The sequence below is a fragment of the Carcharhinus amblyrhynchos genome, unplaced genomic scaffold, assembly GCF_965287045.1.
Source record: "Carcharhinus amblyrhynchos unplaced genomic scaffold, sCarAmb.v2.hapA scaffold_37, whole genome shotgun sequence".
NCBI lineage: Eukaryota > Metazoa > Chordata > Chondrichthyes > Carcharhiniformes > Carcharhinidae > Carcharhinus > Carcharhinus amblyrhynchos.
Genome location: NW_027649778.1, coordinates 5267527 through 5283386, shown reverse-complemented (window position 1 = coordinate 5283386; position 15860 = coordinate 5267527). Strand labels below are relative to the sequence as shown.

The 15860-nt window shown below is 46.5% G+C and overlaps 1 protein-coding gene across 1 annotated transcript in view; it reads right to left on the bottom strand.

Annotated features, from left to right (window-relative positions):
* Positions 1–2464: 2464 nt before the first annotated feature.
* The window catches only part of LOC145362192 (ras and Rab interactor 2-like), a 42011-nt gene continuing 28615 nt past the window's right edge, over positions 2465–15860 (bottom strand). The window contains exons 8-11 of the mRNA XM_080218247.1: positions 9649–9954; positions 7541–7672; positions 5501–5664; positions 2465–3754 (exon numbers count right to left, since the gene is read on the bottom strand). Coding sequence (XP_080074373.1) covers positions 3446–3754; positions 5501–5664; positions 7541–7672; positions 9649–9954 — 911 coding nt within the window. The 3' untranslated portion in view covers positions 2465–3445. The remainder of the gene's footprint in view (positions 3755–5500; positions 5665–7540; positions 7673–9648; positions 9955–15860) is intronic.

The following is a 15860-nucleotide window of genomic DNA, read 5'->3' as shown; positions in this document are numbered from 1 at the left end:
AATCACAGTGATGTCAACCATGACATCATGACCTTCATAGTGAGGGGGATTGAATATAAAAGCAGGGAGGTCTTGCTGCAACTGTACAGGCCATTGGTGAGGCCGCAGCTGGAGTACTGTGTGCAGTTTTGGTCGCCGCACTTGCGCAAGGATATTTTGTCCTTGGAGGGAGTGCAGAGGAGGTTCACTAGGCTGATACCGGTGATGAGGGGGTTAGACTATGAAGAGAGACTAAATAGACTGGGTCTATACTCGTTGGAGTTTAGAAGGATGAGGGGGGATCTTATAGAGACGTATAAGATGATGAAAGGGATGGATAGGGTAGAGGTGGAGAGATTCTTCCTGCTCAGAAAGGACAGCAGGACTAGAGGGCACAGCCTCAAGGTAAGGGAGGGGGGACAAGTTAGAATAGAGTTGAGGAGGAACTTCTTCACTTAAAGGGTGGTAAATCTCTGGAATTCTCTGCCCGTTGAAGTGGTGGAGGCTACCTCGCTAAATATATTTAAGACATGGGTAGATTGGTTTTTGACAGACAAGGGAATTAAGGGTTATGGGGAGAAAGCGGGAGAGTGGAACTGAGCCACTTCAGATCAGCCATGATCTTATTGAATGGCAGGGTGGGCTAGATGGCCTACTCCTGCTCCTATTTCTTATGTTCTTATCAATTGTGGTAAAGATTCATCTTTAGGGGACGAAATCTGCCGTCCTTACCCGGTCTGACCTACATGTGACTCCAGCACAGTGGTGAGTAACCTAAGTCTGGGGGCCGTGGGGGACAATGTGGCCCATCCGAGTTCTGAGTGTGGCCCCCCCACCAGACATTTTGTTGAGCGTTGCCCACCTACAGGGTTGCCGCGTTCCCCTCATTTCCATCCAGGTAGGTTTTTTTCCCCTCCTGGTATGACTGAAGTGATTCGCAAGTAAAGTAGGGTGAGTGAAATGATATGCGTGCTCTCACTGACTGTGAAAGCTGTGCGCTTCCTCTGTGTCCAAAGTGTCAATATTTCTTTTATTTTTACCATTTGAAGTTGGTAAGAAATGATGCAGAATTTTCTATAACGTGTTATGAAACATTCGGCCTGTATTAAATGTATTTAATCTCATTCTTGGGGTCACGGTTAGTGAACAAGCCTGATTTTAACTTTGCAGAGATGAAGGAGGGCCCCTCACTGGCATAGGTGAGCCACTTCAGATCAGCCATGATCTTATTGAATGGCGGGGCAGGCTCGCAGGGCCAGATGGCCTACTCCTGCTTCTATTTCTTATGTTCTAGGTGATCCATCACTGCTGTAGGAGGAGTTAGCCTAATGGGTGGCACAGTGGTTAGCACTGCTGCCTCACAGCACCAGGGATTCGACTCCTGGCTTAGGTCACTGTCTATGCAGAGTTTGCACATTCTCCCCATGTCTGTGTGAGTTGTTTTTAAAGTTTACTTTTGAGTCATAAGTAAGGTTTACATTAACACCGCAATGAAGTTACTGTGAAAATCCCTTAGCTGCCACACTCAGGCCCCTGTTTGGGTACACTGATGGAGAATTTAGCATAGCCAATGCACCCTAACCAGCATGTCTTTCGGATTGTGGGAGGAAACCAGAGCACCTGGAAGAAACCCACACAGACACTGGGAGAAAGTGCAAACTCCGCACAGATAGTGATCCAAGCCGGGAATCGAACCCGGGTCCCTGGGGCTGTGAGGCAGCAGTGCTAACCACTGTGTCACCTTGAGTTCCCCCAGGGGCTCTGGTTCTTTCCCAGTCAAAAGATATGTAGGTTAGGGGTATTGGCCCCTCTAAATTGCCCCTTAATGTTCAAGGATGTGTGGTTAGATGAATTGACCATGCTAAATTGCCCCTTAGTGTCCAAAAGATGTGCGGGTTAGATGGATTGGCCATGCTGAATTGTCCCTTAGTGTCCAAAAGATGTGCGGGTTACGTGGATTGGCCACGCTAAATTGCCCCTTAGTGTCCAAAAGATGTGCGGGTTAGGGGGATTGGCCATGCTAAATTAACACTACCAGAATCATCAGACTTAATTAACAGGAGTTGGAAAATTGCATAAAAGGTATTTGCGTTGATCTATCCTAAAGATGCGGCCGCTCTTTAGGAGATACCTCTGTGAAAATCCGAGCTGATCGTAATGATTTGAAACAGACACAATTTGAAAATCTGTAGACACAAAACAATGGGACAAAATTGGCATATGGTGCAATATACATCGGTACTTTTATTTCACTATACAATTTAATCACATATTTTCATGTTTTGACAAGGTACAGTCTTGTGATACATCAGAATGTTTTTTAAAAAGAATGAAATTTGTTCCGTAGACAGCTGGGGAAGATAATCACTGGCGCACGCTCCAACATGGAGGAACAGTGAAAGATCCGTCACTCCAGTAGATCTGGAGTGTTTCTGCTTAACCTAGACCAGGTGAACCTTCCTAATGTGCGGTTCCTCAGAGAGAGAAAAAAGGTACAAAATATCTACAGCAACAAAATAAATTAAAATTGGGCCTCCGGGATGGTTTGTGTTGTATTAGGAAGGGGAAGGCCAAGTTCAGCTAATCCACCACCCCTATGCTCACTGCCCCCCAACTCAGTTCCAGCAAGTGCAAATTTTAAAATGCTGACCCTGGTTTTTAATCCCTCACCCTTGTTTTCTGCGACTTCCCCCCGTGAAGAATGAAGAGTGAAGTGGCGGAGAAAATCAAGTCTGCTCTGACTCTCCGACGTTACCCATGCTCCATCACCATAACCCCATGTATTTAACCTGCTAATCCTCCTAACCTACACACCTCAGGACACCAAGCGGCAATTTAGTATGACCAATCCACCTAACCTGCACATCTTTGGAGTGTGGGAGGAAACCGGAGCACCTGGACGAAACCTATGCAGACGTGGGGGAGGTTCCTTTACCCCACATAGAGGGTTCTTAAACAATGGAGTGCTTTGCCGAGATTGGGGGTAAAGTTAAAGTTTACTTATTAGCCATAAGTAGGCTTACATTAACACTGCAATAAAGTTACTGTGAAATTCCCCTAGTCGCCACTCTCTGGTGCCTATTCAGCCACATTGAGGGAAAATTTAGCACGGCCAATTCACCTAACCAACACATCTTTAGATTGTGGGAGGAAACCGGAGTGTCCAGAGGAAATCCATAGGGAGAACATGCAGACTCCACCCAAGGCTGGAATCAAACCCAGGTCCCTGGCGTTGTGAGGCAGCACTGCTAACCACTGTGCCACCCCATGTATCATTTCTGAGACACATCATGGCAAAACGGGTTGGAGGGTCTGGAGAGCTTTCTGCCATCCTTACATTCCATTGGCTATGTCCAGAATCAAGAGGCCAGAGATCAAGAGTTTAACCAAGTGACCCCGGCTTCAGATATTTCTTAGATTCTATTTTAAGTGAAGCAGCCAATGGATTCAGTCCCAAGGTAACTTATCACAAAGCAGCCGGCTCTTCCTGGGGTGGGGTCTGGGGGTGCTCGTCTCTGTCCTTGAGCCTGTACACAAAATGGAACACCGACTCTCCACTCTGCTTCAACTCTTCCTTGACCTGCTGAGGGCAGGAGTCTTCCTCCAGCAGCCGGTAAGAGCCGTCGCTGACCACAAAGAGGCCGTAGTTCTCCGGGTCCGGCACTTCAAACTTCTCGGCGCACGCTTTCCACACCTCTGCCACACTCATGTGTGCGGGAGCCAGGATGGTGATCTGACTGCCACAGGGTTCCCCGAGTGAGACGTGGAGCAAATCCTACAGGGCAAGAAAGAGAAGATTGAGGAAAGAGAGAGAGAGAGCAGCCGTTTTCCTACTGCCAATGGGAAGGCATTCCCACCCATTGTAAAGTTGGTTCAATCCACTGTTTGCCGTGCGAGAGAACAAGATGACACCTTAAGATGATGTGGAGATGCCGGTGTTGGACTGGGGTGAGCACAGTGAGAATTCTCACTGGTTAAGTGGATTGGCCATGCTAAATTGCCCCTTAGTGTCAAGTGGACTACCTAGGGTAAATGCTTGGGATACGGCCTGGGTGGGATAGTGGTCGGTGCAGGTTAAAGTCCAACAGGTTTATTTGGGATCACAAGCTTTTGGAGCGTTGCTTCTTCATCAGGTGAGTCACCTGAAGAAGGAGCAGAGCTCCGAAAGCTTGTGATTAATTTGGATGTCAGCTTTGGGGAGGGGCGGCGGGGGAGAGGGAGGTGTTGGGAGGTAGGATTAGGTGCAAATCTAGGGCAGCACAGTGACACAGTGGTTAGCACTGCTGCCTCACAGTGCCAGGCATCCGGGTTCAATTCCGAGGTTGGGTCAGTGTCCGTGTGGAGTCTGCATGTTCTCCCCATTTCTGTGTGGGTTTTCTCCAGGTGCTCCGGCTTCCTCCCACAGTCCAAAGACGTGCAGGTTAAGTGGATTGGCCATGCTAAATTGCCCCTTAGTGTCAAGTGGACTACCTAGGGTAAATGCTTGGGATACGGCCTGGGTGGGATAGTGGTCGGTGCAGACTTGATGGGCCAAATGGCCTTCTTCTGCACTGTAGGGATTCTATGGTTCCAGAGGGATTTTCAGAGGAAGGATGGAGGCCAATGGAGGGATTGGAACACAATGGATCACGGTGCTGCTAGGTTACCGGTAACTTCCCTTCTGGGCAGCAGCTCAATCGGACAGATATGTGTGTTCTTTAATTCTGTGCATTCCTATCTTTGACCATTTTGAGGATGACCCTATAGCTGTCTGAGCCCCAAGCTCTGGAATTCCATCCCCAACACCTTTCCAACTCTCTATCATCGCTTTTCTCCTTTAAATGTCTCTTCTCCTTCACTTTTATCCAAGCTTTCAGCTGCCCTAATATCTCTTTATGTGGCTCGGAGTTTTATTGTGTTTGATAATGTTCTTGTGAAGCCCTTTTGGGGATATTTCATTAAGTTAGAAGGTGCTACAGAAATATAAGTTGTTGTTGCATAATTATGCATCAATCGTAGAATCCCTACAGTGCAGAGTTAAGCCATTCAGCCCATCGAGCATACACCAACAACAATCCCACCCAAGAGCTATCCCCATAGCCCTGCTAATCTCCCTGACACTCAGGGCAATTTGCCATGGCCTATCCCCTTAAGTTTAAGTTTATTTATCAGTGTCGCAAGTAGACTTATATTAACACCGCAATGAAATTACTGTGAAAATTCCCTACACATCTTTGGACACTAAGGGAAAACTTACTATGGCCAATCCATCTAACCTACACATCTTTGGACACTGCGGGGTAATTTAGCATAGCCAATCCACCTAACCTGCACATCTTTGGACACTGATGGACAATTTATCGTGGCCAATCCACCACACGTGCACATCTTTGGATACTGAGGGACAATTCAGCATGGCAAATCCACCTAACCTGCATGTCTTTCAGATTGTGGGAGGAAACTGGAGCACCTGGAGGAAACCCATGCAGACACGGGGAAACTGCACTTCTCTCAGAGTTTGTAGTCTGACCAAGGTACCAACCTGTGCCGAGCGCCTCTTTGACTGGGTGTAGTGTAACGTGCGTCTCCTTCTCCATTGATGAAGTGATGACTTTGCCTCATCACTTATTTGCCGAGTGAAGTGCCTGGGCTGGAAGTTGCTGATGTGGTAGAGTGCACCAAACATTGTTGTTAGGTAATATCCACCTGGAAAAACGAGGAGGAGACAAAGTGTTTAGCAACAGCAGGAGGACATTCAGTTCACCCCACCTGAATTTTAAACTGGCCCCTGAGCTCCATTTTAGATTATTCCACTACTGAGGTCTTAGAATCATAGAATCCCTACGGTGCAGAAACAGGCCATTCTGCCCAACAACAACAATCCCACACAGGCCCTATCTCTGTAACCCCACATATTTACCCTGCTAATCCTCTTGACACGAAGGAGCAATTGCCAATCCACCTAACCCGCACATCTTTGGACACTAAGAGGCAATTTAGCATGGCCAATCCACCTAACCTGCACATCTTTGGACACTAAGGGGCAATTTAGCATGGCCAATCCACCTAATCTACACACCTTTGGACACTAAGGGGCAATTTAGCATGGTCAATCCATCTAACCTGCACATCTGAGTGTGGGAGGAAAATGGAGCACCCGGAGGAAACCCATGCAGACATGGGGAGAACATGCAAACTCCACACAGACAGTGACCGAAGGAATACTGACTCCCCAAAGCCTGTCCACCATCTACAAGGCACAAGTCAGGAGCATAATGGAATACTCCCCACTTGCCTGGATGGGTGCAGCTCCAACAACACTCAAGAAGCTTGACACCATCCAGGACAAATAATAATAGAATAAATAAATAATAGAATAACATTAACATAGAATAAAATAAAATAAAAATAAAGCAGCCCATTTGATTGGCATCACATCTACAAACATCCACTCCCTCCACCACCAATGCTTAGTAGCAGCAGTGTGTACCATCTACAAGATACACTGCAGCAACTCACCAAAGATCCTTAGACAGCACCTTCCAAACCCATAACCACTTCCATCTAGAAGGAAAAGCGCAACAGATACATGGGAACACCACCACCTGCAAGTTCCCCTCCAAGCCACTAACCATCCTGACTTGGAAATATATCAGCTGCTCCTTCACTGTGACTGGATCAAAATCCTGGAATTCCCTCCCTAACAGCTCTGTTGGTGCACCTACACTTCATGGACTGCAGCGGTTCAAGAAGGCAGCTCATCACCACCTTCTCTTGGGCAGCTAGGAATAGGCAATAAATGGTGGCCAGCCAGCAATGCCCATGTCCCACAAATGAAAAAAACAGCCAGGCCTATTTATAAGCTGTGCGTAACTTTGTTAGGGGATAATATTCAAACCAGACCTCAAGTTTGAGAAGGCTTAGACTAAGGACAGCACGGTGGCACAGTGGTTAGAACTGCTGTCTCACAGCACCAGGGACCCGGGTTTGATTCTCAGCTTGGGTCACTGTCTGTGTGGAGTCTGCATGTTCTCCCCGTGTCTGCGTGGGTTTCCTCCGGAAGCTCCGGTTTCCTCCCACAGTCTGAAAGAAGTGCTGGTTAGGTGCATTGGCCATGCTAGATTCTCCCTCAGCTTACCCGAACAGGCACCGGAGTGTGGCGACAAAGGGGTTTTCACAGTAACTTCATTGCAGTGTTGATGTAAGAGTACTTGTGACACTGATAGAGGCAGTAACAGAGGGTAGTACAATTTTGCTTTTTACAAATTACAAGTTACGTGGGTAAGATGGGTATATGGGATATAGGCCAAATGCGGGCAGTTGGGACTAGCTTAGTGGCAAAAACTGGGTGGCATGGACATGTTGGGCCGAAGGGCTGGTTTCCATGCTGTATACCTCTATGACTCTAATAAATAAACTTCATAGGACTCACTGTGACCTGGCAGTTAACCAATATCCTGGTGAAATCTGGGATTCTGGCAAAGGAAAAGCTTTGGGCATCAGAGACCCATGGGGGACTTAAGCAAGGCTGGGGATTAGAAAGCAGCTGTGTTCTTTCAGGAGATTTAGTATATTGTTTTACCTTCACCCTGTAGATGGCTCTGGTCCAGAAGCTCCATCATGTATTCCACATCCAGGGACAAGTTTGTCAAGTCGCTACTGGCCAGAACGTAGGTCAACACTGGCAAGAAGTCATCGGCTCCGTAAGGCTTCCCTGCAACAGTGAAGTTGAGTCACGTTAAGTGACAATTGTTAAGGACCAGGTCAGAAATTCCAATATATTTTATGAAGTTAGCCTCAAACCCCAGCTTTTATATTAGATTTTGGCATTAGGGTGAGAATAAGTTATTTCAGTCCACATATGATCTTAGGGAGCTTTTATCAAAGTAAACTTTATTTAAGAACAGAGTTAAAATATAACAAAAAGAATTAGCGTATCTTTTACCAATTAAATATTTAAACATGACAAAATACAATTCTTAACAGCTAGCTTTCTCTATTGTTCCAATTTAGCAATATGCCTCACAGACGTAAATCCCTTCTGGAGAGCTAGTTAGTACAGAAACCAAAGCTGCTTACATTAGGTGGTAGATTTCCAGCCTTTAGACACTTCTGGGGCACAATCCAGATAGTTACCAATCTTCTAATTATCATGCAGCAAATCCCAGAGAAATCTCCGCCCCCAAACAGCAGAACCTCAGAGTCATAGAATCATAGAGGTTTACAGCATGGAAAAGGGCCCTTCGGCCCAACTTGTCCAAGCTGCCCTTTTTTGTTAAATCCCTAGGCTAGTCCCAATCGCTCACATTTGGCCCATATCCCTCTACACCCATCTTACCCATGTAACTGTCTAAATGCTTTTTAAAGGACAAAATTGTACCCTCCTCTATTACTATCTCTGGCAGCTTGTTCCAGACACTCACCACCTTCTGTGTGAAAAAAAATTGCCCCTCTGGACTCTTTTGTATCTCTCCCCACTCACCTTTAAACCTAGCCCTCTAGTTTTAGACTCCTCTACCTTTGGGAAAATATATTGACTATCTCGCTGATCTGTGCCCCTCATTATTTTATAGACCTCTATAAATCACCCCTCAGCCTCCTACGCTCCAGAGAAAAATGTCCCAGTCTATCCAGCCCCTCCTTATAATTCAAACCATCAAGTCCCTGTAGCATCCTAGTAAATCTTTTCTGCGCTTGTTCTAGTTTAATAATAGCCTTTCCATAATAGGATGACTAGAATTGCACACAGTGTTCCAAGTGTGGCCTCACCAATGTTTTGTACAACTTCAACAAGATATCCCAACTCCTGCATTCAATGTTCTGACCGATGAAACTAAGCATGCTGAATGCCTTCCTCACCACTCTGTCCATCTGTGACTCCACTTTCAAGGAGCTATGAACCTGTACCCCTAGATCTCTTTGTTCTGTAACTCTCCCCAACACCCTACCATTAACTGAGTAAGTCGTGCCCTGGTTCAATCTACCAAAATGCATCACTTTGCATTTATCTAAATTAAACTCCATCTGCCATGAGAGAAGGAGGCTTATTTCTTCACGGATTCCAGTCTCCGTTTCAAATGCAGCAGGCGATATAGAGAAAGTAGTCTCTCTCTAAAGATCGCAAAAAGCAGTTCTCTGTGAAAGCCTAGCTTTACCCAGTCACATGACCCTACCTGTCAATCAACTAATCAAGCCCCACTCTGTAATATCACAGGTGGAAACACAAAGCAACAAAACCCTGCATTAGTTCAGATCAAGATAAACATTGTATCAATTAAGATAGATGCAGAGTTTTCTTAAGAGATATTTTAAGCTGGCAGGGAGCCATTCTTTCCCTCTCTAGCTGTTGAGAGGTGGCAGCTCTTCAGTTGAACTGCAGGCAGGCAGTTGAGTTCCTCTTTATAACTGTGATGACCTTATCAATTTTCCTACACAAGGATTGGTCTGATGTTATCAACAGCGGCAAATTCAAATTTGATAGTTTCCTGATAGCTGAGTGTTTACTTTAAACTCCTACGCTGTCAAAATTCAAAAACCTACAAAGCCTGTTACCAAGGCAATCCTGATGCTTGGTCCTTGTTATAAATGTTGCAATCTGTGTACCCTGTGTTTTAAACGTCTACACACTGACACAGAACCAGCTCTTAAAGGGACCACATTTCACCAACTCAACTTCACAACACTTCTCACCTGATGACCCAGACATGGCTTCATAGATGAGCTTGCAGGCCTTCAGCAGCTGGCTCACTTTCTTCCAGGGTGAGTAGGACGAGTGCATGGCGTTGAACTTCTGCTGGATTTTCTCCAGGCTCGCCGCGTCAGGCACGGCAGCCGTCACGCCCAGCTCTGCCAGGCTCTGCGACTGGAGGACCAACTGGTTGTCCTTCAGCTTCTTAAGGGAGCCGTCCTTGGTATGGAAGTCGAGGAGGCTGGAGTAGATATGATCTCGCAAGGGCTTCAGAATGCATTTTTGCAGAGCCTTTTCAATGGAGGCATCTGAAAAGGACACAGAATGTACAATTATTCTCTGGGAGGTATTCTCTGGGTAACACACAATGCTCCCTCACAGCTCCAGGTACCTGTGTTTACTGTCTGTGTAGAGTTTGTGCATTCTCCCCGTGTCTGCGTGGGTTTCCTTCAGATGCTACACAGAGTAACGATTTTGCTTTGGGATACCCTACAGTTCAAGCTCTGTACAGAGACGCCCACCCCGGTTTCGTCCCACAGTTCAAAGATGTGCAGGTTATGTGGATTGGCCATGCTAAATTGTCCCTTAGTGTCAGAGGGACTAGCTAGGGTAAATGCCTGGAGTTGTGGGGACAGGGCCTGAGTGATTGTGGTCAGTGCAGACTGGATGGGCCGAATGGCCTTCTTCTGCACTGTAGGATTCTATGATTCTTAGTCCAACTGGAACAAGGTAGTCACACGCAGGTGAAGCAGTTAGGAAAGAAGGTGGCATGCTGGTCTTTATCGGAAGGTGACTAGGGCACAGGAATAAAGACATTATGCCACACCGGACAGTGCACTGGTGAGACCCAACCTGCAACACTGTTGGCAGTTCTGGTCTCTGTATCTAATGAGAGATATATTTGCACTGGATAAGGAAAAGTTGCCAAGTCTCAGATGACCATAGGCTGCCATCCATTGATTTCGTCTACACTTCCCGCTGCCTTGGGAAAGCAGCCAGCAAAATCAAAGAACCCCACTCACCCTGGACATTCTCTCTCCACCTTCTTCCATCAGGAAAAAGATACAAAAGTCTGAGGTCACGTACCAACCAATTCAAGAACAGCTTCTTCCCTGCTGCTGTCAAACTTTGAATGGACCTACCATATATTAAGTCGACCTTTCTCTACACCCTAGCTACGACTGTAACACTACATTCTGCACTCTCTCCTTTCCTTCTCTATGAACGTTATGCTTTGTGTAGTGCGCAAGAAACAGTACTTTTCACTGTATGTTGATAATGTGACAATAATAAATCAAATCAAATCAAAAGCCCCTTTGACAAGAAGAGAACTGTCTGCTGTCGGTTTAACCTGAGGCATATCACACCTCAAGTTGAGAAGCCAGGACTTCCTGGGGTGGCACGGTTGTTAGCACTGCTGCCTCACAGCACCAGGCACCAGGGTTCAATTTCGGCCTCGGGTGACTGACTGTGTGGAGTCTGCACATTCTCCCCGTGCCTGTGTGGGGGGGTGCTCTGATTTCCTCCCGCAGTCCAAAGGCCTGCAGGTTGGTTGGAGTAGTCATGGTAAATGCATGGAGTTACAGGGATAGGGCGGAGAAGAAGGTGGGATCCTCTTTTGGAGGGTTGGTGCAGATTAGATGGCCTATTTCTGCGTGATAAGGATTATTCTATGGCTCTATAGTTTGGAAGAGTAACGGGGGATCTCGGAAACTTATAAAATTCTACCTGGGTTACACAAGGTAGATTCAGAATGAATGTTCCCAATGGTGTGGGAGTCCAGAACTAGGAGTCATAGTTTGAGCTTGCTGTCAGGGAATCAGGGAGCGAGCGCGAAATTCGAATTGAGGTTCAAGATCAGTCGTGATATTGAATGGCACAGCATGCTCGATACGCTTTCTCCAAATTCTTGTGTTCTTGAGGACTCCATTCAGGCAACGACTCAAATATTCCCCTTGGCGAGTGATCTAAAATGGTAAATTCAGACCACTGTAGCTGCTTCTAACCTCATGGGGACAGCCAAAGAGTAACTGCTACCATTTATAAATTTTGGACTCTAGGCTTTCTTTCCATTTTTAATTCCCTCCTCCAGTTTTTTTCACTGCTATCCTGGAGCTGGCATTCGGAGTGGATCCCCGAGTCCTAAAGTGCCAGATACCCTCCGCGGTGGAGTGATTCCTTTCGCAGAGTGAAGATTACCAACCCATTCAGGCCAGGCTGGCCTAACAATGCTCGCACCTCAATTCCACTTTACAGTAGAAATCACCAGGTGGCAGCCAGGAGCAGGAAGTCTGATGTAGAAAGCAACAGCCTGGGCTCGAGATAAATACTCCTCACAATTAAAGAAAAACAAGACGGAGACCCTTTTCCTGAATGATTAAATATGGAACCAATCCTGATACGGTGCACTGCAGATTGAAAACAATCTGAGAATAAGCACTCTGTTTGCAACCATAGAATCCCTGCAGCGCAGAAGGAGGCCGTTTGGCCCATCGAATCTATACTAATTCTGCAAAGGAACATCTTACCCACCACCCCACTGCCCCCTATCCCTGAAACCCTGTGCATTTACCATGGCCAATCTACCTGACCTGCACATCTTTGGACACTAAAGGGCAATTTAGCATAGCCAATCCACCTAACCTACACATCTTTGGACACTAAGGGGCAATTTAGCACAGCCAATCCACCTAACCAGCACATCTTTGGACCCTAAGGGGCAACTTAGCCTGGCCAATCCACCTAATCTGCACATTTTTGGACACTTAGGGGCAATTTAGCATGGCCAATCCACCTAACCTGCACATCTTTGGACACTAAGCAACAATTTAGCTTGGCCAATCCACCTAACCTGCACACCTTTGGACACTAAGGGGTAATTTAACATGGCCAATCCACCTACACACCTAGGGACTCTATGGGACAATACTAAAATTCTGCCTCAGTGTCGCCAAACAGGTGCTGGAGCGTGGAGACTGGGGGTTTTCACAGTAACTTCATTGCAATATTAATATAAGCCTCCTTGTGACACTAATTAATAAACTTAAATAAAAACTTTAAAATAATCAGGAGTGTCAGGGCTACAGACACTCCGGGTTCTGACTCTTTACCTGAAGCATTCCTAGGAGGGGAGATAAATTTGTAAATAAAGGGAATCTGGTAAGGGACACGGCGTCTGAGGAGTTATTTTACATCCTCACCGCACCCTGCTTTCCCTATGTTTAAATATTCATTCAGAGTGGTTTCCCAATTGCCTGCTAATCACTCACTAGCAGGAAGTGAATTAATGAATGAAGCAATTCTATCGGTTCACTGTCATCACTTCAATTGAAACCACAAGCTCTGGTGACTGTAGCTGGGCTGGGTGTTGTTATCAGACTCACAGCTGCTGTACAGCCTCAAACAAATATAGAACGTGTGAAAAAGCCACGCAGCCTTGAGTTTAATCACGTGATTTCCCATAAATGCCAGTCGAAAGATTTGAATAAAACCCAAATAACTCGTTCACTTCTCCCTCCAGCCATTGACATCCAAAAATAAATACCTCCACAGCAAGGGGAGTGGGACAGGCACTTCAAAAGATGCAGGTGCAGTCAAAAAAAACAGCCTGCCATTTATGCAGCGCTTTCAAGTCCATTTAAGGGCAGCACCGTGGTTAGCATTGCTGCCTTACAGTCCAAAGACGGGTGGTTAGGTGGATTGGCCATGCTAAATTGTCCCTTAGTGTCCCAAATTGTGTAGGTTAGAAGGATTAACCATAGTAAATCTGTTACAATGGTAGGGAGAGGGAAAAGGAACTGGGTAAGATACTCTGACAGAGAGCAATGCAGACCGGGAAAGGCAGAATGGCCTCTTTTTGGGGTGGCACAGTGGTTAGCACTGCTGCCTCATGGTGCAAGGGACCCGGGTTTAATTCCAGTCACTGCATGCGTGGGGTTTGCACGTTCTCCCCATGTCTGCGTGGGTCTCCTCTGGATTCTATGAGACTTTCATAACTTCAGTACATACCAAGGAACTTCAAAGCCAATCAAAGAACTCTAAGCGTGGCAGTCGCCATTGCAATTTGGGAAGTGTGATGACCAACCCTGTGCACAGCAAGATCCCAGAAATGAACCAGATCATTTTTTTTTCCCCTTAATGCTGCTGATTCAAAATTTTGCCATGGGATCTTGTGTGCCTAAGTAGATGCAAGAAGGATATTCCCAATGGTGGGGGTGTCCCGAGCCATCGGTCACAGTCTGAGGATACAGGACAGAGGTGAGGAGAAATTTCTTCACCCAGATGGTGGTGAATGTGTTGGAGTTCACTACCACAGAAGGTGGTTGAGGACAAAATATTGTGTGATTTCAAGAAGAAATTAGACATAGCTCCTGGGGCTAAAGGGATACAGTGGTTAGCACCGCTGCCTCACAGTGCCAGGGACCCGTTTCAGTTCCCGGCTTGGGTCACTGTGTGGAGTTTGCACATTCTCCCGTGTCTGCATGGGGTTCCTCCAGGTGCTCCGGTTTCCTCCCACACTCCAAAGATGTGTGGTTTAGGTGGACTGGCTCAATTGCCCCTTAGTGTCATGGGGACTAACTAGGGTAAATGCATGAGGTTACGGGGATAGGGCCTGAGTGGGATTGTGGTCGGTGCAGACTCGATGGGCTGAATGGCCTCCTTCTGCACTGTAGATTTCTACAGCTTCTATGGAATGAGGGACATGGGAGGAAAGGTGGGATCAGGATATTGAATATGATCAGCCGTGATCAAAATGAATGGTGGAGCTGGCTCGAAGGGCTGAATGGCCTCCTCCTGCTCCTGTTTGCTATGTGTTCTATGATGAGAGAAGCAGAAGGATCAAAGTTTGTAGACTGAGGAAGTTTAAGGTGTTTGAGCATTCCTTGCTTAGGAGATAGTCTGTGGCTCTCTGGTGTTGCTAAGCCCCGGCCAAGTTGTCTTAACGATTAGTTGCAGCCTTGCACTGACATTATGTTAAGCATTGACCATAAGACCACAAGATATAGGAGCAGAATTAGGCCATTCTATCCATCAGGTCTGCTCTGCCATTCAATCATGGGTGATATATTTCTCATCCCCATTCTCCTGCCTTTTCCCCGTAACCTTTGATCCCCTTACCAATCAAGAACCTATCTATCTCTGTCTTAAAGACACTCAATGACCCAGCCTCCTCTGTGGCAATGAAGTCCACAGATTCACCACCCTCTGGCTGAAGAAATTCCTCCTCATCTCAGTTCTGAAGGGTCGTCCCTTTACTCTGAGGCCGTGCCCTTGGATCCGAGTCTCTCCGACTAATGGAAACATCTTCCCCACATTGACTCTATCCAGGCCTCTCAGTATTCTGTAAGTTTTGATGAGATCCCTCCTCATCCTCACTATGTTAAAAGGTGATATAAAGTAAATTGGACAAGAGGACATCAGTATGAGAGAGTAGCATTTTCCAGTGCTTCTTGTATCATAGAATCCATTCAGCACTGAAGGAGGCCATTCAGCCCATCAGGTTTGCACCAACTCTCAGACAGAGTATCTCACCCAGATGCTTCTCCGTAGCCTCACATATTTACCCTGCTAATCCTCTCAATTTACACATCTTAGGACACCAATTTAGCAATCTACCTAACCTGCACATCTTTGGAGACTAAGGGACAATTTAGCAGGGCCAGTCCACCTACTCAGCACATCTTTGGACACTAAGGGACAACTTAGCACGGCCAGTCTACCTAACCTGCACATCGTTGGAGCACCCGGAGGAAATCCACGCAGACACGGGGAGAATGGCAATCTGGTAGTATCCCTGGATTAGTGAATCAGAGGTTTGAGCTAGTACTGTGGGGGCATAAATCCAAATCCCACTTTAGCTGCTGGATTTTCATCATCAGTGTTAACAGTTACAAAGGGATTCCTTGCTGGAATTGTAATCCACAGGTGCAGGCTCATAGCGAGGACATGGGTTCAAATCCTGGCATGGCAGCTGGTAAAATTCAATCCTGAAGGCTGAGGCAGTGATGGCCTAGTGGTATTATCACTAGACTATTAATCCAGAAACTTAGCTAAGGTTCTGGGGAACCCGGTTCGAATCCCACCACGGCAGATGGTGGGATTTCAATTCGATAAACCATATCTGGAATTAAGAATCTACTGATGACCCTTTGTCAGGAAAAACCCATCTGGTTCACTAATGTCCTTTATGGAAGGAAATCTGCTGTCCTTACCC